The sequence below is a fragment of the Armigeres subalbatus genome, chromosome 2 (genome assembly GCF_024139115.2).
Source record: "Armigeres subalbatus isolate Guangzhou_Male chromosome 2, GZ_Asu_2, whole genome shotgun sequence".
Classification (NCBI taxonomy): Eukaryota; Metazoa; Arthropoda; class Insecta; order Diptera; family Culicidae; genus Armigeres; species Armigeres subalbatus.
Window position 1 is genome coordinate 282,633,716 of NC_085140.1, and position 24,206 is coordinate 282,657,921.

A 24,206-nucleotide genomic window follows, 5' to 3' on the forward strand; every position below is an offset into this window, starting at 1 on the left:
GGCCGGGAACTAGTTTGGAAGTGGGCCGGATTTGAAATCGCTATGACTGAAATTAGTGCTGGACATCGTTTATTTAAATCAAATAAAAGCCTTTTCAAACGATGTTTACCAAGAAAAGCTATTTTTAAGCAGAAGTGAACCCCATTGCAGTATTGCACGGCCCACGAAATTGAGAAAAAATTGCTTCCTGTCATAAATATCAATTAAATAATGCAGTCGTATGCATGTTAGGCCGGGAATGGGGTAAGAAACCCTACCTACATTTTACAAAATTGGGGAAAAAAGTAGTTGTTACATGATATCATGTATCCGTGTTTTGGAGTCAATTCCCTTTAATTGCATACGCAAGTCTGCCCGCCGTACGAGAGAGGGAAACCATTTTATATATTGAGCTTCGTAAAGACGAAAATCTTTGATTTATGAAGTTCTCCTATTCGACTGGATCTAAATTGAATCAAACATTCTTAAGCTTTCATGAGGAAGTTATTGACGAGATTTCCGACTATGGACGAGAGTGTTAGCTATTGAAGAAAGTTCCGCAGGTAGAACACTACTTCTTCGCTTCATAGACTATGCATGTCCGACTGATCTTTATCGTTTGATATCTTATTACGTAGGACTTGGCATGAAAATGATTATTTTCTGAATGTATAAAGCTTTTTTAACTTAAAAGTAAGATAGGATAAAGCTAACTAGTTTACATTTATGGAATAATTTCTAGTATTGAATAATAAAATATCGGACATTATCCGAGTTCTAAAACTGCGTTTGAAGCCAAAATTCATTAGATAAAGCTCTTGGACAGCATATAGAGGATAAATCTAAACATTTTTATGTATATACACAGTTCTCAATTTCTGGGCGGTTTGAATTTATGATATATCAGGTTAGCTGAAGGCATAATAGCATGATTTTCCTCATTTTCTGGAAGATTGGTGACACCGCTGAGAAGTTAAACCGTTCACGTAAGGGCCACGTGCCACAGCCTGATATGTGCAAGGACATAAACGGGAACCTTCTTACGAACGAGCGTGAGGTGATCCAAAGGTGGCAGCACTACGAAGAGCACCTGAATGGCGATGTGGCAGACAAAGATGGCGGTATGGTGATGGACCTGGGGAAACGCGCTCCGGATCTCCAAGAAATCCAGGAGGAAATTGACCGGCTGAAAAACAACAAAGCCCCTGGGGTTGACCAACTACCAGGAGAGCTATTTAAACACGGTGGTGAGGCACTGGCTAGAGCGCCGCACTGGGTCATTACCAAGATTTGGGAGGAGGAAATTTTGCCGCAGGAGTGGATGGAAGGTGTCGTGTGTCCCATCTACAAAAAGGGCGATAAGCTGGATTGTAGCAACTACCGCGCAATCACATTGCTGAACGCCGCCTACAAGGTACTCTCCCAAATTTTATGCCGTCGACTAGCACCAACTGCAAGGGAGTTCGTGGGGCAGTACCAGGCGGGTTTTATGGGCGAACGCTCCACCATGGACCAGGTGTTCGCCATTCGCCAAGTACTGCAGAAATGCCGCGAGTACAACGTGTCCACACATCATCTATTCATCGACTTCAAAGCCGCATATGATACAATCGATCGGGACCAGCTGTAGCAGCTAATGCACAAACACGGTTTTCCGGATAAACTGACACGGTTGATCAAAGCGACGATGGATCGGGTGATGTGCGTAGTTCGAGTTTCAAGGGCATTCTCGAGTCCCTTCGAAACCCGCAGAGGGTTACGGCAAGGTGATGGTCTTTCGTGTCTGCTATTCAACATCGCTTTGGAAGGGGTAATACGAAGAGCAGGGATTAACACGAGTGGTACAATTTTCACGAAGTCCGTCCAGCTATTTGGCTTCGCCGACGACATAGATATTATGGCACGTAACTTTGAGAAGATGGAGGAAGCCTACATCAGACTGAAGAGGGAAGCTAAGCGGATCGGACTAGTCATCAACACGTCGAAGACAAAGTACATGATAGGAAGAGGTTCAAGAGACGACAATGTGAGCCACCCACCGCGAGTTTGCATCGGTGGTGACGAAATCGAGCTGGTAGAAGAATTTGTGTTCTTGGGCTCACTGGTGACTGCCGAAAATGACACCAGCAGAGAAATTCGGAGACGCATAGTGGCTGGAAATCGTAAAAACCTTGGACTCCGCAAGACGCTCCGATGGAATAGAGTTCGCCGCCGTACCAAACTGACAATCTACAAAACGCTCATTAGACCGGTAGTCCTCTACGGACACGAGACCTGGACGATGCTCGTGGAGGACCAACACGCACTTGGAGTTTTCGAAAGAAAAGTGCTGCATACCATCTATGGTGGGGTGCAGATGGCGGACGGTACGTGGAGGAGGCGAATGAACCACGAGTTGCATCAGCTGTTGGGAGAACCATCCATCGTTCACATCGCGAAAATCGGACGACTGCGGTGGGCCGGGAACGTAGCCAGAATGTCGGACAGTAACCCGGTGAAAATGGTTCTCGACAACGATCCGACGGACCCAAGAAGGCGAGGTGCGCAGCGGAAAGGTGGATCGATCAGGTGGAAGATGACTTGCGGACCCTCCGTAGACTGCGTGGTTGGCGACGTGTAGCCATGGACCGAGCCGAATGGAGAAGACTCTTATATACCGCACAGGCCACTTCGGCCTTAGTCTGAAAAAAAAATGGTATACTGCCGTCATACGCATTCATTTCATTTCATTTATTTAGTTTACATCTTAACAGATAACACTGAATCAACAATTTGACGCCACAATACACGGTTCGAGGCCGCATCTCTCCATCCTCGGATACGAACAACGCTAACGCATCTCTCCATCCTCGGATACGCCCCACGCTCGCCAAGTCGTTTTGCACCTGGTCTGCCCATCTCGCTCGCTGCGCTCCACGCCGTCTCGTACCTGCCGGATCGGAAAGGAACACCATCTTTGCAGGGTTGCTGTCCGGCATTCTTTCAACATGTCCTGCCCATCGTACCCTTCCGGCTTTAGCTACCTTCTGGATACTGGGTTCGCCGTAGAGTTGGGCGAGCTCATGGTTCATTCTTCGTCGCCACACACCGCCAAAGATGGTCCTAAGCACCCGTCTCTCGAATACTCCGAGTGCTTGCAAGTCCTCCTCGAGCATTGTCCATGTTTCATGTCCGTAGAAGACAACCGGTCTTATTAGCGTCTTGTACATAACACATTTGGTGCGGTGGCGAATCTTTTTCGACCGCAGTTTCTTCTGGAGCCCGTAGTAGGCCCGACTTTCACAGATGATGCGCCTTCGTATCCGACGAATTCCTCGACCACCTCGAAGGTATCCCCGTCTATTGTAACACTGCTTCCCAGGCGGGCCCTGTCGCGCTCGGTTCCGCCCCCAAGCATGTACTTTATCTTTGACGCATTCACCACCAGTCCAACTTTTGTTGCTTCACGTTTCAGGCGGGTGTACATTTCTGCCACTTTTGCAAATGTTCGGCCGACAATGTCCATGTCATCCGCGAAGCAAATAAATTGACTGGATCTGTTGAAAATCGTACCCCGGCTGTTACACCCGGCTCTCCGCATGACACCTTCTAGCGCAATGTTGAACAACAGGCACGAAAGTCCATCACTTTGTCTTAGTCCCCGGCGCGATTCGAACGAACTGGAGTGCTCGCCCGGAATCTTCACACAGTTTTGCACACCATCCACCGTTGCTTTGATCAATCTGGTAGCCGTTCTCGTCCATAATTTTCCATAGCTCTACGCGGTCTATACTGTCATATGCCGCCTTGAAATCAACGAGCAGATGGTGCGTTGGGACCTGATATTCACGGCATTTTTGAAGGATTTGCCGTACAGTAAAGATCTAGTCCGTTGTCGAGCGGCCGTCAACGAAGCCGGCTTGATAACTTCCCACAAACTCGTTCACTAATGGTGACAGACGACGGAAGATGATCTGGGATATCACTTTGTAGGCGGCATTAAGGATGGTGATCGCTCGAAAGTTCTCACACTCCAGCTTGTCGCCTTTCTTGTAGATGGGGCATATAACCTCTTCCTTCCACTCCTCCTGTAGCTGTTCGATTTACCAGATTCTGACTATTAGTTTGTGCAGGCAAGTGGCCAGCTTTTCCGGGCCATCTTGATGAGCTCAGCTCCGATACCATCCTTACCAGCTGCTTTATTGGTCTTTAGCTGTTGGATGGCATCCTTAACTTCCCTCAAGGTGGGGGCTGGTTGGCTTCCATCGTCCGCTGAACTGACGTAGTCATCTCCTCCGCTGCCTTGACTTTCAATGCCTGTACTCTCAGCGCCATTCAAATGTTCCTCGTAGTGCTGCTTCCACCTTTCGATCACCACACGTTCGTCCGTCAAGATGCTCCCATCCTTATCCCTGCACATTTCGGCTCGCGGCACGAAGCCTTTGCGGGATGTGTTGAGCTTCTGATAGAACTTGCGTGTTTCTTGAGAACGGCACAGCTGTTCCATCTCCTCGCACTCCGCTTCTTCCAGGCGGCGTTTCTTCTCCTGAAAAGGCGGGTCTGCTGTCTCCGCTTCCGTCTATAACGTTCCACGTTCTGCCGGGTACCTTGCTGCAGCGCGATCGCCCGCGCTGCGTCCTTCTCCTCCAGAATCTGTCTGCACTCTTCGTCGAACCAATCGTTCCGTCGACTTCGACCCATATACCCGACGTTGTTCTCCGCTGTGTCGTTAATGGCTGCTTTGACTGTATTCCAGCAGTCCTCAAGAGGGGCCCCATCGAGCTCACCCTCTTCCGGCAACGCTGCTTCGAGATGCTGCGCGTATGCAATTAAACCCAGGGATTGAACTTATCATTTCATTATCATTTAGTATTCACCCAAAAACTCATTCCAGAAGCGGAATTCTGAAAAGTGTTGTATGGTGGACTTCTAGCGCTATTTCCCCTCTACAACTTTGCCTAAGGGTATATTGCTCTATGTTTATTTACAGCGTGAAACGCTAAAATCATTTAATATACTAAATGATAATAACACTTATTATCATTTAGTATATTAAGTGATACTAGCGTTTCACGCTGTAAATGAACCGTTTGTTTGAGAAACTGCATATGTAACATTTTTGGCCAAAATGAGATTTTTATATATTCTGAATCCTCTGAATCCTCTGAATCTGAATCGATGAATTTCTTGTTTTCTCGAAATAGTGTAAAATGGACTTATGCAGTTTCTCAAACAAATGATTCAAATATGAGAGACACCACCATTTGTAATAATTTTTCAGCTTCGTCACTGGCGGCGCGGGATCGGGAACAGTGCTATTTTTGTAGTCAACCCTTTCATCATATGAAATGCTGGTTCTTCTTCTTCTTATTGGCATTACATCCCCACAATGGGACAGAGCCGCCTCGCCGCTTAGTGTTTATTAAGCACTTCCACAGTTATTAACTGCGAGGTTTCTAAGCCAGGTTACCATTTTTGCATTCGTATATCATGAGGCTAACACGATGATACTTTTATGCCCAGGGAAGTCGAGACAATTTCCAATCCGAAAATTGCCTAGACCGGCACCGGGAATCGAACCCAGCCACCCTCAGCATGGTCTTGCTTTGTAGCCGCGCGTCTTACCGCACGGCTAAGGAGGGCCCAAATGCTGGTTCGTTGAGGTTAAATGATCTGCAGCAACACACCGAGGACCACCACCAATGCGATGGATTTCCGTTGAAAATGTTACCAGCGCCTCCGTGATGCTGTGCCCGCTCCGCTGCGATCGCTTTGTTGCGTCCGCTCTGCGTGAAATCTTCTTCAAACTGAGGATTTGATCCAAACCCAACGAGTTTTATGGTACAATGCATTTTGTTATACATATATTATATATGTGATTTTGAAACATTTCAGATTTCTCGAATATTTTTGATATCAATAAATATCAACACTTTTCGTACAGTGCATGCCATTTGAAGTTTCCGAAAATCAGTCTGCTTCTTCTTCTTTATTCCGTAAAATTAAAAGTTTTCTCTTTTCTCGCAATAAGGCTTTGGTCCGATTCGTAAATCAAAATCGAATTAAACTTAAAAGTGACAGTTCTAAAATTTCCAAATAACCCTGCTCGCAGAGCAAGATTACTTTTGACAGATATTGAATCATTTTCGATAGATGTTTTGTTGGTCTTGCTGGATAGCACCAGCCATTCTTATGAGCGGGGGATTTCATAATTTCCGTACTGTCACTTTTAAGTTTAATTTGATTTTAATTCACGAATCGGACCAAAGCCTAAGTGAGACTTTTTTTATCTTTTGGATTCAGTCCCCTGGTGAAATTACAAGTGAAAATATACAAAACCAATCCTGAAAATCGATTATAAATCGAAGTATTCTCATGATTTGGGAGGGATGGGTTAAATTGTGATTTAAAAAAAATAATGTTCACTCTGTAGTTTAAAGAAGTCCAAACAACTCAATACTCTTAACATATCGAATACTAATTTGCATCTACCAAACACCCTTCCTTAGGCCCTGCGGTAAGTAGCGCGGCTACAAAGCAGACCATGCTGGAGCTGGCTGGGTTTCGATTCCCGGTCCACAATAGATTTTTTTCGGCATGAAGATAAAAACTAGCATTGCTTTAGACTCCCAGTATGCTGTTTTATTCATGATGTTTGATTATTTCTGACCGACACAAGAAGAATGAATAAGGAATTATGTTTGAATGTGTAGTATTATTAGTTCACATTTATTTGTTTTCTCTGTCTGCCATACCTGCTTCAAACAAATATGTAAAACTAAAAAGCCAATGTTAATCATTTTACGAATCGCCACTTTTTTTTAGCATGTCCTTATTGCGTTCCATCATTTCTTCCTTTTTTTCCTTACGAGCCTTTTCCAATGTTCTTTCTATGTCATCCAGAGATGTATCCTCGGCTCCAGGCGGAGGAGGATCTCTTTCTTCACTTTCTTTCTTATCAGCCCACCTTCCTTCGATGTCGTTAGCGGAAAATGTGTGACTGGTTTCCTCTGTTGACTTCTCTTCTTTCTTTTCCTTTATCTTAGAACTCTCGCGATCTTTCGAGCGCTTGGCTTCATAATTACGTTCCCGCGACCGGTCTCGCTCTTGTTCACGAGAACGATCTCTTCGATGGCGGTCAGATGGACTCACCGGAATGCGATCGGGCGACTTGCTAGTGCTGCGACTGAACGACTTCTGGAATCTCCCTCGGAAACGATTGCGGAAGGGACGATCACGAAATCCTCCACGATTGTTGTCACGGAAATCTCGAAAACCGCCTCGGCGATGCATGAAACCGCCCCTGTGATGGAATCGATTTCCGTAGGGTCGGTCATGGAAACCACCTCTGCCACGATAGCCACGACGGTCAAAACGACGCCGTTCGAAGCTGCGTGAACGTGAACGGCTTCTCGAGTACGACCGTGACCGCGATCGACTGAAGGACCGAGATCTTGAACGACTAAAACGGCGTCTAAAACTTCCAGAACGCGAACGTCGTCTTGCACTTTGCGACCGAGAACGACTTGAACTGCCATAACGACGACCGCGTGATCTACTACGGGATCGACGCGGCGGGCCTGAGGGTTCCGGTGGCTTAGCAGCGTCATCGGCATTAGCAAGCCTAAAGTTGCCAAACTTGTCCAGAACCACCGGGCCAGATTTGACAGGTGCCATTTGTGAGACAGAAGGTTTTGGCTTTTCCGGTGTAGGTGGTCTCCTTCTGTTCTTGTCCTCCTCATATCGCGACGTCCTTTGGCTAGCTTTCTGTTGTAGCTGTGCCTGATGTTGTTGCATCTGAAAAACGCCAAGCGATTCCTCATCCGAATCGTTTGAGAAGGCGTATTGTTTCGGAACAAATGGTTTGCTTTGTTCTTTTGGTTCTTTAACTGCCCTTTCGTCCTTGTTGAACATCATGCGCCATTTCGTTTCTTTTTCCGCGCGTTCCTTTGACATTTCTTGGGCTTTCAAAGATACCTTTGTTTCTTCAGCTTTATCCGGTTTGGATGCTTCTTTTTTAGATCCTTTTGTAAGCAGTGAAGACATCACTGACGCCATACCGCTAGGACCTGCTCCTTGGTTTTCCAATTTAGAGTAGTACTCAGATAATTTCGTGCCAAGTTCATCCAAGACAGGAAAGTTTTCAAAAATTCTGGTAAAAGAGAATAATCACATATTAATGCCTTTTCAAAACGTCTTTTTAAAATAATTAATAACTTACTTTAACGCTTCTTTCAATTTATCGTTGTTCAGAACGTCATCATCCTTGTCCTTCTTTTTTGACTTTTTCTTTTCTTCTGATTTACGCTTCTTCTTGCTTTCCTTCTTGGCTTTTTTCTCCTCCTTCTTCTTTTTCTTTTTGGTCTTTTCCTCCTGTGCCTTACGTTCTTTCTGATACTTTGCAGCCTCGGCTACAAAACGACGAACCTTCTCCTCGTAGTTATCCTCGTCACGTGGCATGTCTAAGAATTTACGAACCTGTGGATAGTGACACACATTTTAGAACTTTGCACATCGTGCTTTTATAAGCAGTTTACCTTCAGCTCATAATCGTCTGCACCAGGTGGGGGATGGCCATGAATCGGTTGGTTGCCAAACGAGAAAGGTACGTCCATTGCACCACGACTATCGTTACCCATTCCGGCCGACATGCGCTTGCTGAGTGGTGATAGTGATTTTGGCTTCTTCTCATTTTTGCTGCGTTTACTGCGCTTTTTGGGTCTGGATGAGCGCGAAGAATCTGTAAAAGAGACGTGGGACCATCTAAATGAGAATCTATCACCTAAGAATAAATTTTGAATTAAGCAAAATTATTGCTTGGCAATTACAGAAAAGTATGCAAAATGATGTTTGTAACATGCTTGCTTTTTCAGCTGTAACCACCTTCTTGGTTTGTCTGATTATCTCATTTCGGCATCAACTATGATTCCATCCTGCAGCAGCTAGGTGCTGTTTTTGGTTTTTCCCTTCTGTGCGTTTGTTCATATGCTCCACTCATAGTGCAAACGCTTTGCTTTTACTATTAGCGCAACTATTCCATCGCTTTCAAGCAAAAATAAGTATCCTCATTTGAATCATTTCAAGCGACAACAAAATATAACCATCCTTCATTTGAAAGCAATTATTCAAACCTAAAACATACGGACAGTGATGTAGAAAGAAAACAAATCGTATCATTCGCTTATCGTTGGGGAAGACATCTTCTGAATCAGCGGTTTAGAAAATATTCACTTCATCTATTGCTATTGTTCTCCACCGTCATATTTGTTTTATTTGCTGAAAAGTGCATCGTAATTCGAAGTGGCACGAGTGACACCCTGAAAGGACTTACCCGAACTTGACGAAGAATCGCTGCTGCTGCTGTCAGAGCCGGAACTAGAATCGCTGGAATCCGAACTGTTCGAACTCGAATCGCTGGAGCTGCTCTGGTGTTTCTTGTGTCGTTTCTTTTTGTCCTGCTTCTTGCTATTCTTTTTTTCCTTACGTGCCTCAGAGCCATCCCGCTTGCCACCACTGACACCGGATGTATCCGCTTCCTGCTTGTGACGATCATGGGCGGATGACTTTGGAATATTCAACGCTGTGGATGGAAGAATATTGTAACGATTGTTACCGCTGTTACTCATGTCAACTATATGTATATTCGCCTAGGGCTGAAAATCTTTTTAGTAAGGACAAAAAAATATGTATAAGGGCTCTTTCACAAATTACGTAACGATAAATTTGAGTCATAGGCATGGCAAATGCTGGGTAATGCCTACCATTGGTACTTAGCGTATCTGAAGGAATAAAATAGACTGTCATTTGCCTTTTTCCTAGAAAAATTGTATACCTTTCTGTGGTGCCAGCCGCGGTACGAGCAAACTTAGAGAAGATCGGAAAATTAACAAATTTATTTATGCCAACAGCCTAATTCGACCCAAATGGTGCTTAATATTAATGTAATCAACCCATATGGGAACTATGGTCGTATCCTGACAGGGCAGGAGCGGTTTGCTCCTCTTCGGAGATGTAAATCTGCACGAGCTGCTCATAACAGCATCTGTTCCTAATGTTAGGGGCGGCTGATCATCGTCCGCCTCCCGCGGAATGGTAGTCCGAAGCACCTTCTTTCCCCGCAAAAATATCCACAAGGCCACATGAAGATCACCTAACCAAGAAACGGAAAACCAAATCGACCACGTAAATTCTTCTCCGAAATCACGAACGTACGCACTTACCGCAGTGCGACGTTGCAGTATGTCTGCGCTCAAAACTCAAAACCCAACGGAAGAGAAGCTAGGCGCAGCGTCTCTTGAAGATGTCTGGAGAAATATTCGATCCGCCATTGGATGCACCGCAACTACTGCACAAGGCATGGTGCCCCCGGACCAGAGAAACGACAGTTAGATAAGGAGCAGCAGAATGCAGCACGGGCGAGATTGCTGCAACACCGCACGAGGGCGAACGAGGTACGATACAAGGTTTGGGAGCATGAGGTTCTGCTGCAGGAGTGGATGGAAGGTGTCGTGTGTCCAATCTACAAAAAGGACAATAAGGAAAGATCCATTAATTACGTAACGCAAAAATTGGCAATTTTCAATCCCCCCCTCCCCTCTATGTCACACTTTTTGTATGAAACATCTGAAAATTTTGTATGGATCGTCACGCTTTGCTCAACCCCCCTCTAAGCGGAAAGATGCATTTTACGCCAAAACTATATTTTTCAGAAAAAACTGTTGTTCTACAAAATTGTTCGAAATAGTAAGGCCATCATTATGGTTCTACCAAAAAACCTTCTGAAGACTTTTGGGGCTTTTTGAAATGCGTGTTTTGCTATAAGAATATCGTCTGTATCTTCTTCCGTTGTCGAGTTATATCAATTTATTTTTAAAAAAACATGTTTTTAGTAAAATTGGTGAAACTTGAGATAAAAAAATAACATATCCCTAATTTTTTGACATAATAAAGAATAATAATTTCTCTTTTAGATGCCGTATAAATATATTTTTTTGGTCTGCCCTAACCGGAGATATCAACTTATGAAAAAAATGTAATTTTGACAGAAAAACGATTATAACTTTTGATCGGAAAAAGATATTGAGCATATTTACCCATCAAAAGTTGCATTTTTTTGAGTTCTAAAAGTCACCTGAAGACGACTTTTTCGAGAAATCTAAAACAAAAAAAAGTAGATAAAAATACTGTTTTTTGAGGTACACCCTAATCCAATTAGGTAAAACTGCTCTAAATCAGCCAACTTAAGAGCTACAGAAAAAGTTTTTTTAGCGAAATTGATTGGAATAAGCTACGCTACAACTTTGTAGAACATAACATGTCAATATTCCGAGAAATAAAAAAAAAATTTCTATTTTTTTATATGATGGGCCACCCTATTTTTTGGTAGAACCATAATGATGGCCTTACTATTTCAAACAATTTTGTAGAGCAACAGTTTTTTTCTGAAAAATATAGTTTTGGCGTAAAATTCATCTTTCCACGTAAATCTTTATCCTGGACCATACTGCCGTCGGACGCATAAATGTGACATGTAACAAACGATGGAAATGAGAAAAACGCATTTGAAGTTTCAAAATGCATTTATGCTATTATCGCCCAATTTCGCTTTTTAATTGACTTTAACGCAATAAACTATCGAAGTATATTCATATTCATTGGGCCTTACTCAAACATTGCCAAAAATAACTATTTTTTCCACTTTTTTTCAATCAAAACCCGAATGTGACACTTATGCCGCGAAATTCACTAGCCAAGCGAAAAATGTACGCATATTTGTCACACCGTGTACTGAGAGGTGGTTGTTGTTAGTATTTGTTTTGACACTGCGAGCGACGATTGTATTTCTTGGATGTGATTATTCGCTGACGGCAGAAGTGGAACCGGAAATGGAATATTTGAAACAATACGGACAATCCAGTGGCGAGGAATCGGAAGAGGACTTCCTCGGGTTCGATTTCGAAAATGACACAAATGAGCGTTTTCCGTCTGCGGAGCCGGCAAACGTACTATTACCGGTCCCAGAGGTCAACCAATCGGTTTTCAGTGACAGTGGCGTAGTTAGTCCGTCCAGCTATTTGGCTTCGCCGACGACATAGATATTATGGCACGTAACTTTGAGAAGATGGAGGAAGCCTACATCAGACTGAAGAGGAAAGCCAAGCGGATCGGACTGATCATCAACACGTCGAAGACGAAGTACATGATAGGAAGAGGCTCAAGAGAAGACAATGTGAGCCACCCACCGCGAGTTGGTATCGGTGGTGACGAAATCGAGGTGGTAGAAGAATTTGTGTACTTGGGCTCACTGGTGACTGCCGAAAATGATACCAGCAGAGAAATTCGGAGACGTATAGTGGCTGGAAATCGTGCATACTTTGGACTCCGCAAGACGCTCCGATCGAATAGAGTTCGCCTCCGTACCAAACTGAGAATCTACAAAACGCTCATTAGACCGGTAGTCCTCTACGGACACGAGACCTGGACGATGCTCGTGGAGGACCAACGCGCACTCGGAGTTTCCGAAAGGAAAGTGCTGCGTACCATCTATGGTGGGGTGCAGATGGCGGACGGTACGTGGAGAAGGCGAATGAACCACGAGTTGCATCAGCTGTTGGGAGAACCATCCATCGTTCACACCGCGAAAATCGGACGACTGCGGTGGGCCGGGCACGTAGCCAGAATGTCGGACAATAACCCGGTGAAAATGGTTCTCGACAACGATCCGACGGGTACAAGAAGGCGAGGTGCGCAGCGGGCAAGGTGGAAGATGAAAGAATGGTGGAGATGAATGAGACAAGAATGGTGGAAGATGACTTGCGGACCCTCCGTAGACTGCGTGGTTGGCGACGTGTAGCCATGGACCGAGCCGAATGGAGAAGACTCTTATATACCGCACAGGCCACTCACTTCGGCCTTAGTCTGAATAAATGAATGGCGTAGTTTCCTTGCCCGGGACAAGTTTCCAAGGAAGAAACTCCGACGAAGAAACGGAAGCGAACTGGGACCAATGGAATGCAGTGCTGCTGCTCAAAGCTGTAATACGGATAGCTCTGGCAGTTTTTTCGAAGTGCGAACCAAGCGGAAATCCGGAAAAAACCAAAAAAGAAATGAAACGTGCAGATTCAGCTAAAAAACGGCACTTGACGCATTCGGTCCGTCTGGACAATTGCGGATGCCTCAAAAAGTGCAACGATAAACTTACGCGTGATGACAGACTACAGCTCCATAAAGCGTATTGGGATCTGGATAATGTTGGTCAAGCAAATTTGATCCGGCAGTATGCACATTCAAAACTTATCGGACGACGCCGGAGCCGTAAAGTGTCCACGGATTTGGTGAAACAACTTGCGGTAAATTGCACTCTTCCAAGCTCGAACGGTGACCCAGTGACTGTTTGCAGAAAGTTTTTTCTAAACACGATTGGTTATCGCGAAAATTGTGGGTAAGTTGTTGAAAGCATTGCCTGTTGTTACATAATTTATTTATATAAAAAGTAGTAATGTAATTTACAGATGCATCCGGGCAGCTCGGGACGGACCTCCAGTAGATCGACGTGGGAAATACAAGAGAGATAAAAAAGCACGCGAGGCCATAAGGGAGCATTTATTTGGATATGGCCCAAGTATTTCCCACTATCGACGAGCTCATGCTCCCAACCGTCTTTATTTGCCATCAGATTTTACCGAAAAGTTCTTGCACGAGGACTATGAAGCCAAACAAAACTTCAAAGCAAGCTATTCGTTGTACTGTAAGGTCGTTAAAGAAAACAACATCTCGTTTGTGAAGCTCGGGCATGAAGAGTGTGAGGCGTGCACTGCTGCAGAGCTCCGTAACAAGGTAAATGGACACTCCGAAATTAAGGATTGTAGCTGCACCGACTGCTCTGGACATGCACTACATCTCCAACGTGCAAAGGAATCGCGAATGTCTTATCGAGATGATGGTGACAAAGTGCTGCCAGGAGTAGGAGTTTTTTCTGTGGATTTGCAAAAGGTAAGATCTTGGAAATGCCTAACTCAATCATTTATAAATTTTGAATTTATTTTCTAGCTCATACAGCTCCCACGGTTGAATTGCTTCAAGAGCATTATTTTTTCGCAACGGCTGCTGGTATTTAATGAGAGCTTTGCGCCTGTTGGCGCCTACACACGAGCCATTCCAGTGTCTGCGTGCATTTGGTCCGAGTCGGTTGGTGGTCGCACAGCCAACGAAATCCTTAGCTGCTTTTTCAAAGTCATTAAGAAGTACGCTGACCTTTATCTTTTGACAAGACAATTATCTTTTGGTTGGATAATTGTAGTTCGCAAAATAAGAACTGGAATTTATTCCAACACATTATCCTACTGATAAACAGTAATGAAATTCAGGTCGAGCGCATACTGTTTAAGTACTTCGAATCAGGACATACGTTCATGGCCGCTGACTCTTTCCATGCGGCAGTTGAATCAAAAATGCGCCATGAACGTGTCGTCAGTTTCGAAAACTTCAAGTCTGTGGTTGGCAATGCGAAGAACAATGTTGACGTACTTGATATGCAAGCAACTGACTTCTTCAAAGCTAAGCTCACCGTTTCGCAGTACACGATAAACCAGTGCAAGCCCCGCCCGTACGTGGACTCCATGCGGAAAGTGGTGTTTGAAAAAGGCCGTTACGAACTTGGATACGCAGACAACATCAACAGCGAAGACCTTAAATACTGCAAGTTGTTTTCCAAGAAGCAATTTAAGTTGGTTGTGAAGGATTCGTTCTCTATTGCGACAAACGTACGTTGGCAAAATGCTCCTCAAGGAATTGAAGAAGAAAAGAAAACTTCCCTCCTGAAAGTGGTTCTACCTGTTATTACCGAAGAGGAAAAATCGTTTTTTGTTGATCTTCCGACGAAGCAAGAAGCTTCTGATTAATCTTTATGCTTGTTTCTTACTTTAAATAAATATTATCGCTACAACATGTCACAATAATTATGAGTTTTATCCAGGAAAAAAATGGGTTTGGTTAAGGTTTCCTTTTTATCAGTTTTTACGGGCCTTAAATATTTTAAGTATGTTACAGTTTATCATCGCCTTCTCCTAAGAGGTCGTTCGCATTATAGGAGGAGCGATGTTAGACAATATAATACCTCCACTCCTCCTTCTTGGACAACCGTCCATATGAATTCTAAAAGTTGGGAAAGGACCGTGCATACCTACCCGCCACCATTTTAAACTATCCACGTAGATTGTAGATGGCCCCTAAAAGCATGGCATATTTTATGGACGGTCCTCACGCTGTGCTATGTGTCTCTTTGTGTAATCGTTATATCTCTTTTATTAGTGTGACAAATATGCGTCCATTTATCGCAGTGTGACAAACATGCGTCCATTTGTTCAAATGTGACAAATTGACTTCGGATTTTTTTCGAGTTTTCTAGATTGAAACCTCTGATTTGACAAAATATTTCAAAAATACGTATCAAATTATGACGTTAGACATCAAAACCTCAAAAATGTTAAAATGTAACATGTGACATTTATGCGTCCAACGGCAGCATAGTGCATTGATATTATGGCATATTACTTTGAGAGGATGGAGGAAGCCTGCATCAGACTGAAAGGCTAAACGAGGCTAAACGTATTGCGCTAATCATCAACACGTCGAAAACAAAGTACATGATAGGAAGAGGTTCAAGAGAGGACAACGTAAGCCACCCACCACAAGTTTGTATTGGTGGTGACGAAATCGAGGTGGTTGAAGAATTCGTGTACTTGGGTGACCTCCGATAACGATACTAGGAGAGAGATTCGGAGACGCATCATGGCAGGAAATCGTATGTACTTTGGACTCCGCAAAACGCTCCGATTGAATAGCGTTTGCCACTGTAGCAAACTGACTTTCTACAAAACGCTTATTAGAACGGTAGTTTTCTACGGAAACGAGACCTGCCCGATGCTCGTGGAGGACCAACGTCCACTGGGAGTTTTCGAAAGGAAAGCGCTGCGTACCATCTCTGGTGGGGTGCAGGTGGCGAAAGGTATGTGGAGGAGCAGAATGAACCACGAGTTGCATGAGCTGCTGGAAGAACCATCCATCGTTCACACCGCGGAAATTGGAAGACTGCGGTGAGCTGGGCACGTAGCCAGAACGTCGGACAGTAATCCGGTGAAAATGGTTCTCGACAACGATCCGACGGGAACAAGAAGGCCGCCTTACACCGAGTAAGGTGGATCGGATCGATCAGGTGGAGGATGATTTGAGGACCCTCCGCAGACTGCGTGGTTGGCGAAGTGCAGCCATGGACCGAGCTGAATGGAGAAGACTTTTAAGCACTGCACAGGCCACTCCGACCTTAGTCTGATAATAAATAAATAAAAGAGAAGAAGTTTCCATAAAAAAAAAAACAATGTTCCACGAAAAAAATCCAAAATTTCCATATATAAATCAATACAAGCCATAACAAGATTTTCCACAAAAAAATAGTAGCAGCAATAGAAAATAAGAAAATTTTCACAATTTTTTTTTTCCCGTGGAACATTTTAATTAATCTTCATGGAAAGTTCTTCTTTTATAATGGCAATTTTTGCTTTTAAAAGTGCTAATTTATTTTTTGTGGATTTGTTTGTTCATGAAAATTTTGCATTATTTGTGGAAATTTTATATTTATTTATAGCTCATTTCTTTATTGGCAAATTCCAATTTTTTTATGGAAAATTTCTAATTCTTTAGGGAGATTTTTTATTTTAGTCAATCTTAAATTCCGCTATCTTTCACATAGGACATATTTGAATATGTGTTTTACATAAACCATCTTCAATATTATCGAAAAAGCTGAAATAGTTTTATCCTTGATTAAAGATTAGCATCATTTTTCACATCGGATTTGAAAGCTAGTGCCGACACTGAACTATAAGATTTGTTAAGTCAACATTAGTCGATGTCAGTGGTTATCCGCCAGAAAATTAGATAAATAAAAGTCTTAATAAATACAAAATACACAAAACATCACACTTTCAATAGTAATGGCAAAATAATAAACATATCCAACATACGAAACCACTAAGGTTTCTTACTTCGATCAGCCTAAGGACTGTTCATTAAAGTAAGTGGACACCTTTTTATGAATGGTTCAAGGTTAAAACTTATCGAAAAATTCGTAATTTTCGCTCTGTTTGTAAAGAAATTGTTTACTTTTGCAGCACACCTGAAAAATTTGGAAAAACCTTAGAAATTCAGAACGATAGGTCGGATTAGTTTATCAACTCGCAGATTAATTCTGCACAAATGGTATAGTGCATTTTGATGGATTACGAGATATACGTCAAATTGGACACCGGTACACTTTCAGGGCCACATTTTTTCAACGCTGAACAGAGGACAGATGTGCCTGATGACGTGCGATCCGAACCGAAAAAATTGGGGAAAATGTTTTGGTATGGCAAGCAATTCGCTCCTGTGACTCCATACTTCACAAACAACGGTGAAAATTGAAGAAAATAATGTATCAAAAAACGACTTCTAACCATCTACCGAAAGCATGTGGATCCTCTATTGTTTTGGCCGGGTCTGGCATCGGCTCACTACGTTTCTGCTACTTTGGAGATGCTGAAGAAGGAAAAAGTCGATTTTGTCGAAAAATGCCTAAACCCACCAAACTGCCTTGAACTGCGTCCTATCGAAAAATACTGGGCAATAATTACGCGGCATCTTAAGGTCTGAGGGAAGGGTTTTCCGTTAAAAAAGCACGTGGTAGCACTCTCTGAGAGAGAAAATTGCCCAATTCAGCCCACCAGAATGACGCTGTCAGTGTCGCCAAAATTATTTAATCATTATGCAGTTTACAATTGCTTGAGAATTTGCCGTAAACGGAGAACAAAAGGAATTGGCAACAATGGGCAAGAAATGTATCACTCATGCAGTGGTTCGGCGAGAGAACAGCGGCAGCGCCGACCAATCACGCAATGAGAAAATCAAAATAAACAAACTACAGCTGGTTTTGGATAATGAAAACATGAGCAGTTTCTAGAACAACATTAGAAAATATCATGGGAGGGTTTCTGTACCAGGTTTTCACACAAGCTTTGGAAAGGATTTGGATGATAACAGTGGTGCTGGTGTAAGTAAGACAAATAAGACAAATAAGACAAATAGGACAAATAAGACAAATAAGACAAATAGGACAAATAAGACAAATAAGATAAATAAGACAAAAAAGATAAAAAAGAAAAATAAAGTTAGTTCTTCCGGGAATTCCGGTGACATATACTTTTTATTAATCAAAATGATCGTTGGAAAAATTCAAAACTTTTGTCAGTTGGGTTTTGCGAAATTCGGTTCCTTTGTGCCTCAAATCATCGGAGAGAGGTACTGAGAAGCAAAAATTTCAGTTCTACAATAGTTCAGTATTTAGAGCTTAATTCAAATTTGGGAAATAGTAGGTCCATGAAATTTTGTAGGAACATTCCTTGATAAATTTCAAAGAGATTGTCAGTTGGGATAAGCGAAATTCGTTCCCAATTCCGAGTTATAGACATTTTAGTACGAAAATAGCGCTCTACCGCGAGAGAGCTTCCCTCAAACCTTAAGGTAGATGGGAGAGAAGCAAGCTCTGTTGACTGCTTCAAGAAAATTTGGTCTGCGGCACAATGAAAAGTTACGGAAGAAGTTGTGCAGAATCTAATGGGAACTGTCAAGAGAAAAGTCCGAGCATTCTTCAGAAAAGAGAAGTAAATATTCAAAAACACGTGAATTCGTTTATATGTATGTTGATTGTCATTTATATAAAGCAACCTTATGAATTTGTTTCATAATAAACATGTTCCTTTAAAAAACAGGTGTCCACACTAATGAACAGTCCTTAAGTCATGCCGTCAATGACGTTTACCCACACGGGAAAACAGTGTATGAAACCAAAAACAAACGGTAATGCGAACTCTTCATCAACGTACTCCGACGAAATATTCGCTCGAACTGATTTCCATCCAATTAACAAATTGCAACAATCGTCGCCTTTAAACGTGCCTACCATGGAAGAACAAACACATCAACAGGACGAAGAATGGACTGACATCGAAGACAATACGTTGGGCTCGGCGACTGAGTGTAGTGTGGTTACAAATAAACGAAGGCGGTCGAAGCGAAATGTGGAGATGTTACCCAAAAAAGTCTGCGCTCATCAGTGTTTGTTTGGAGTTTGGAGTAGTCATATAGCCTTTCGGTACAACTTTTTTGTACGAGAAAGGCAAAAAACATAAACATGACTTTACGTTTGATGAACGCGAAAAAAAGGTTATACATACATATGTTTTGTTTCGACACTATGCAGAACCATGTTTTCAATGCATTGATATTGAGATGGATACGGTTTATAATAATAATAGTAATAGTTATACAAAAACCCAACTTATTTCACCGAGTGGTGATACTGCCTTTCTCGCATTTAGCCAAAACACCAACCTAATACGGCGCTTATACAGTTCGATTCCATTTTCTTAATAACTTTGAAATCCAATGGTCGATTGTTATTCAATGCAATAGTGATCAACAAGGCTTTGTCGCCTGTCGAATGCAACTTGTTGCGAGAGAATCGGTTAAGAATTAGTATATAAAAAAGTGGCTAATGCTTTTCGGTTTTCGTGTTCACACACACGCATACAAATACACACACACACATGCGCACGGACAGACATTTGTTCAGCTCGACGAGCTGAATCGATTAATGTATAACATCATGGGTCTCCGAGACTTCTATCAAGGAGTGGAATGATAGCCTTTCGGTACAACTTTGTGCTACGAGAAAGGCAAACAGGATGTACCGTAATCATCAATTTCTTATAAGACTTACCAGGCAATTCCAGCTCATTGGGTGCAACGATTTGTTTATTATATGTTTTAGATTTAAGGAACTCCAACGAGTTCTGCGCTTCTTCGTGGTGGGGAATAATGTTCAAGCAGTCCTGGTAGGCTTTTTTGGCTTCATCGAAACGGCTCTCCTCCTCGTAGCTCCTCCCCAGCGCCACCAACGTTTCACCCATATATTTGCGCGCATTTGCGTGGGATGAGTTGATCTTCAATGCCATCTCGAAATCGTCCACTGCCTTCTTGAAGGAACCGCTATTGGCGTACAACGCTCCTCGTGCCACCAAGCCTTCAATGTTGCGCGGGTCAATGCTGAGTGCTTTGTTCAAACATTGAAACGCTTCACTATGGCGCCCTTCCTTGAAGTGTTCGATACCCTCCGCAACCGATCTAAAAATATGAACCATTATCATCGGATGTATTAATAAGAAAATCTGTATGTTACCTGAATGCCCACTTGCTTGCTTGAGAATTACGAAGCTCGCCTGCATATTCCTGCGGAGGAAACTTGCCTTTCAAACTCGACATGTTGGTGTAGAAATCGTTCCCACTAAGGCCAAGTTCATGCATCAAACTTTCAATGGCCTGGGGGTCATTGAACGACGGCGATTTTTTCAAATAGTACTCGTAGGGTTGTAACTCGTCTGTTGCTGTAAGGCTGAGTGTTGAAGAAGAAATTAGGAGAAATCCAGTCAGCGATAAACAGTTTGGAACATTTGTTTTTGATGCTGATGCTCGTGTCGGCCAATTTAGTTTCCGAGGGAAAACACCTTTACATCAGGTCCACAATCATACCAAAAGATTGATTTTCGTGTCTTTTAGTCTGACTTTCGCGGTCGGCCAGTTTTGCGTGAGGTTCACTAATTACTGTCTTAGAATCGTTTCCTTAAAGTTAAAGAGACGAGCAATGCATTCTCGCTCAATAAGTAAAACGTGTTAAAATTGGATAACGCAATTTATTACGGTTCATAATCGGGGCGAATCAGCAAAACCCGCGCCATTCTCAGTGAACTTCATGGCTCAGAACGGAACTTACTTGTAAATTTGAGGAAGTTCTGCTGCAGATATGTGACCATAGACAATTGTGGCTGGTGATCGGCTAAGCATGGTACGCTGCATGGTGCAGATAAGTTTTCGTGCGTCCGGTTGGGCATCAGCCACTTCACAGCAGATCAAATCACCCGCCGTGTAGCTACGAGTAGCACCAGCACGATCATATACCGGTACCAAATAGTTATTCGTGACATAGGCCTGTAAAAAGGAGCAATTTAGTAATAAATGATCAACGGAAACTGACATGTGCACAAAAAATATTTACCTTGATTGAGCTGGTATTTATAAAACAACAAGTATTTCCAAGCGAAAGTAACACTTTGAAAATTATTCCTTGGTGGGATTTATTAGCCACTACGCCGTACACAACGTCGCCCGGTCTTGTAGTCTTAAAAATTGTTCAGAAAGAAGTGGCAAATAAGTGCTCTGCCAAGTATGTGCATTCAATAATTCAAATATCGCAGTTTTCTTCTTTGGTATTATTGACCATTATTAACCACCAGCCTTTTTCATAAATAATGGTCAACTTTGAAGGGTTTAAATTTTAATCATATACAAATAGCTTTTCTTGAGAGTCAACTGCCGTGCTAAAAACATTTAAGGAAACAACAACAATGTGATTCAAAAAGATAGTAATCTTAAGTTTTCTCGTTTAGTCTTGTGACTTTTCCAATGTTTTTATATCCACTTTGTGTTGAGGATTGTATTACATGAAATAAAAATTACACTCGAATAGCTTTCAAATAATTTTGTGTTTACATCTCATCTCATCTCAATGTGTCTATTTGTCGATGGTTCCCCAATATCAACTATATTGAGTACCGCGCGAAATGTTAAGTGGTCGATTGTTTAGCCGAAAAAACGATGTCGAGATACTGAAAAATCCTCTAAACCTTTTGGATCATCTTCGTTTTTGACTTTGTTTTTTGAACCTGTTTCAGTTTGCTTGATAGCACTTAGTAAATGACTAAAATTGAATCCTGCAAAGTTGATCACTCAGTGAATGCCGATAGACCAGATTCTCCTATCCAGATTGATAAGAACTTGCTTGCAGTACCTGTAGGAAATGATTCACTTTATCATTCGTCTCTATATCCATAAAAGCATCAATGGGTGGAATAGAGAACTTTTCACCTGAAAAAAAAATATCACAAAACGTGGAATATTAAATGCAAAAGTTTAGAATGTTGCTGAATAAATACTCACATTGTTGAAAATCACCTGGACGCCGTCTTTCATTCCGAGCTCTAACTGGCTGCTGGGTCAATGCACTATCATACAAAAAATCCGCTTTCTTCGAAATAAACTGATGTAACTTGAACCTCTTGGCACGATCTTGGAAGGTGAGAGTCTTTTGCCGGGACTGGTAGACTTTATAGTCTGTATTTGTTACGCCAATGCGATTCAAATCGGCATCGCCACGTTCTCCTTCCCAAATTTTTTGCAGAGGTAATCCATGGAATCCAATTGCCTTCTCCACCAACTCGGGATCCAGCTGACGCGAGGACATTTCGCGAATCTCTGATTTAGCTTGTGTTCTTTCTTACGTTTTTATTATCTACGGAGGACAGAGAGGAAAAGATACACATGTTTTCTTAACCCTATTGATTTCGACCGATAGTAAAACGCCCGAAAAAAAAATCAATCGCCACCAAAATTTCAAAAGGTAAACTGACAGTGAAAATATAAAAAACTATTATTATTGGGTGTACCGTACCTTCGTAATAGTAGTACCTTTGTAATTACTACTTTGCAAACTAATCAAAGATCTGTCTAGATTTCTGATTGAAAGTTAAACCTTGAACATAAAATTGTCATTATTTTACTGGAAGGAAAACCGGAAAAACGTAGTTTTCTTCCAAACATCCTAATACGGAATGTTTTATTAGAAAGCTGTGATAATCATGGCAGGACATTGTAACTATTATTCCAATTCATATTTGTTTATTTGAATTCGAGTTCAAAATGTACGAATATAGTAATAATAATTGTAATTCATTCATTATAATCTTAAATTCACTAGTTCCGTTTTACTTCAGCTTAATTCTTAAACGTTCCTCACCTATACGCTAAACCTGGTTTTGAACTAAGTAGGAGTGAACAAATCAGGTACACTATTGTATGTGCAAACAAATTTGATATCTACAAGTATGGAAATAATAGATTTAAAAGTGTTAACATAATACGAGCATTATGCTTGCTTAGCATAAGGAGCATAAGCTTGTTCACATTAGCCAGTTACCCCCTTTTGAAAAGTGGTGCTACCACCTACACAAAACCGGAACTTGACAGAAATGACGCTATACTTACAAACTTTTCCATGATCAATCTTCGATAATAAATTACTAGGTATACAAAACATTATCCAAACAGCAACGTAAACACGTCTCCTTGGAAATCGACAGCAATAAAACACTCACCGCCATCGTTTAGAATATCGATTCAGCTCCCGGCTTCGCCGCCATCCCAACTATCCCAAGTCCATCATCTCATTTTATTGGGGATTTCTAGTCATTTTTAATTTGCGGACTATGAAACGGACAGATTTTCCAGGGATTTCTTTCCAAATAGTATTCAAATATTATATGAATATTATCTAAAGCAATTGCAAATATATTGCAAATTCAAGAAACAAAATTATCAACAAGCACGATCAACTAAAGATGGCCGACCTCAAGACACCTTTTTCTTTCAGCTCTATTCGAAACAAGGCGCAATAAATGGAAATATTGATGAATTTACTCACCTTTGTCGCAACTATCGAACACCACTTATTGCATTTTATACGAACAATGCAATTTATGTAATATTGTTTGCTAAAAAACCTGGAAATTAACACCAAAAATTGAAACAAATTCGTATGAGTTTCAACCTGGCACACGCCAGTAAGGAGAAAAAGTACAATATCTTCGCACTACACACTTCTCTTCCTTTGGAAGTCAAATCAACGAATGAAGCTTCGTTTTCATATACGTTTTGAAGTCTCATTCTTATCGTTGGAAAGCAAGGTAGAAAAGAAATGCTGATGACACTGACACCAGTGATGGCAGATTCATCCGAAAGTTATACATGTGCACTATAGGGTGTCCCAAGAAACCGGTGTTCGAAAAGTAGACTTAATATGTACACTGCCAAAAATATCTATATAAGATATATGTGTCGCCGTTATAGATTTTTGCAATAGCTCCACCCTAATATAATCGATATAGAACCACACATAAATTAAATAATTGCTAATTCGAGACCACACATAAAGTTTATTTGGATATATATTTTATAAGTAGTTCGCGTGGAGAATGGTTATGTGTGCGCTGATATACATCATAAGTTAAATCTATGGATTTTTGCCAATAAATATGTGTGGATTT

The 24,206-nt window shown here is 42.0% G+C and overlaps 1 protein-coding gene across 1 annotated transcript; it reads right to left on the reverse strand.

The window, feature by feature from the left end:
• Positions 1-6,578: 6,578 nt before the first annotated feature.
• Positions 6,579-23,790, reverse strand: LOC134212325 (tetratricopeptide repeat protein 14 homolog). The gene is made up of 11 exons (XM_062690076.1): positions 23,585-23,790; positions 22,045-22,396; positions 21,896-21,972; positions 21,104-21,226; positions 20,822-21,036; positions 20,231-20,443; positions 19,772-20,175; positions 9,290-9,538; positions 8,496-8,698; positions 8,180-8,436; positions 6,579-8,110 (listed from the first exon to the last, which is right to left on the reverse strand). The coding sequence occupies exons 2-11, from the start codon at positions 22,346-22,348 to the stop codon at positions 6,760-6,762; spliced, it is 3,396 nt and encodes a 1,131-aa protein (XP_062546060.1). The 5' UTR covers positions 22,349-22,396; positions 23,585-23,790; the 3' UTR covers positions 6,579-6,759.
• Between the last annotated feature and the right edge of the window lie 416 nt (positions 23,791-24,206).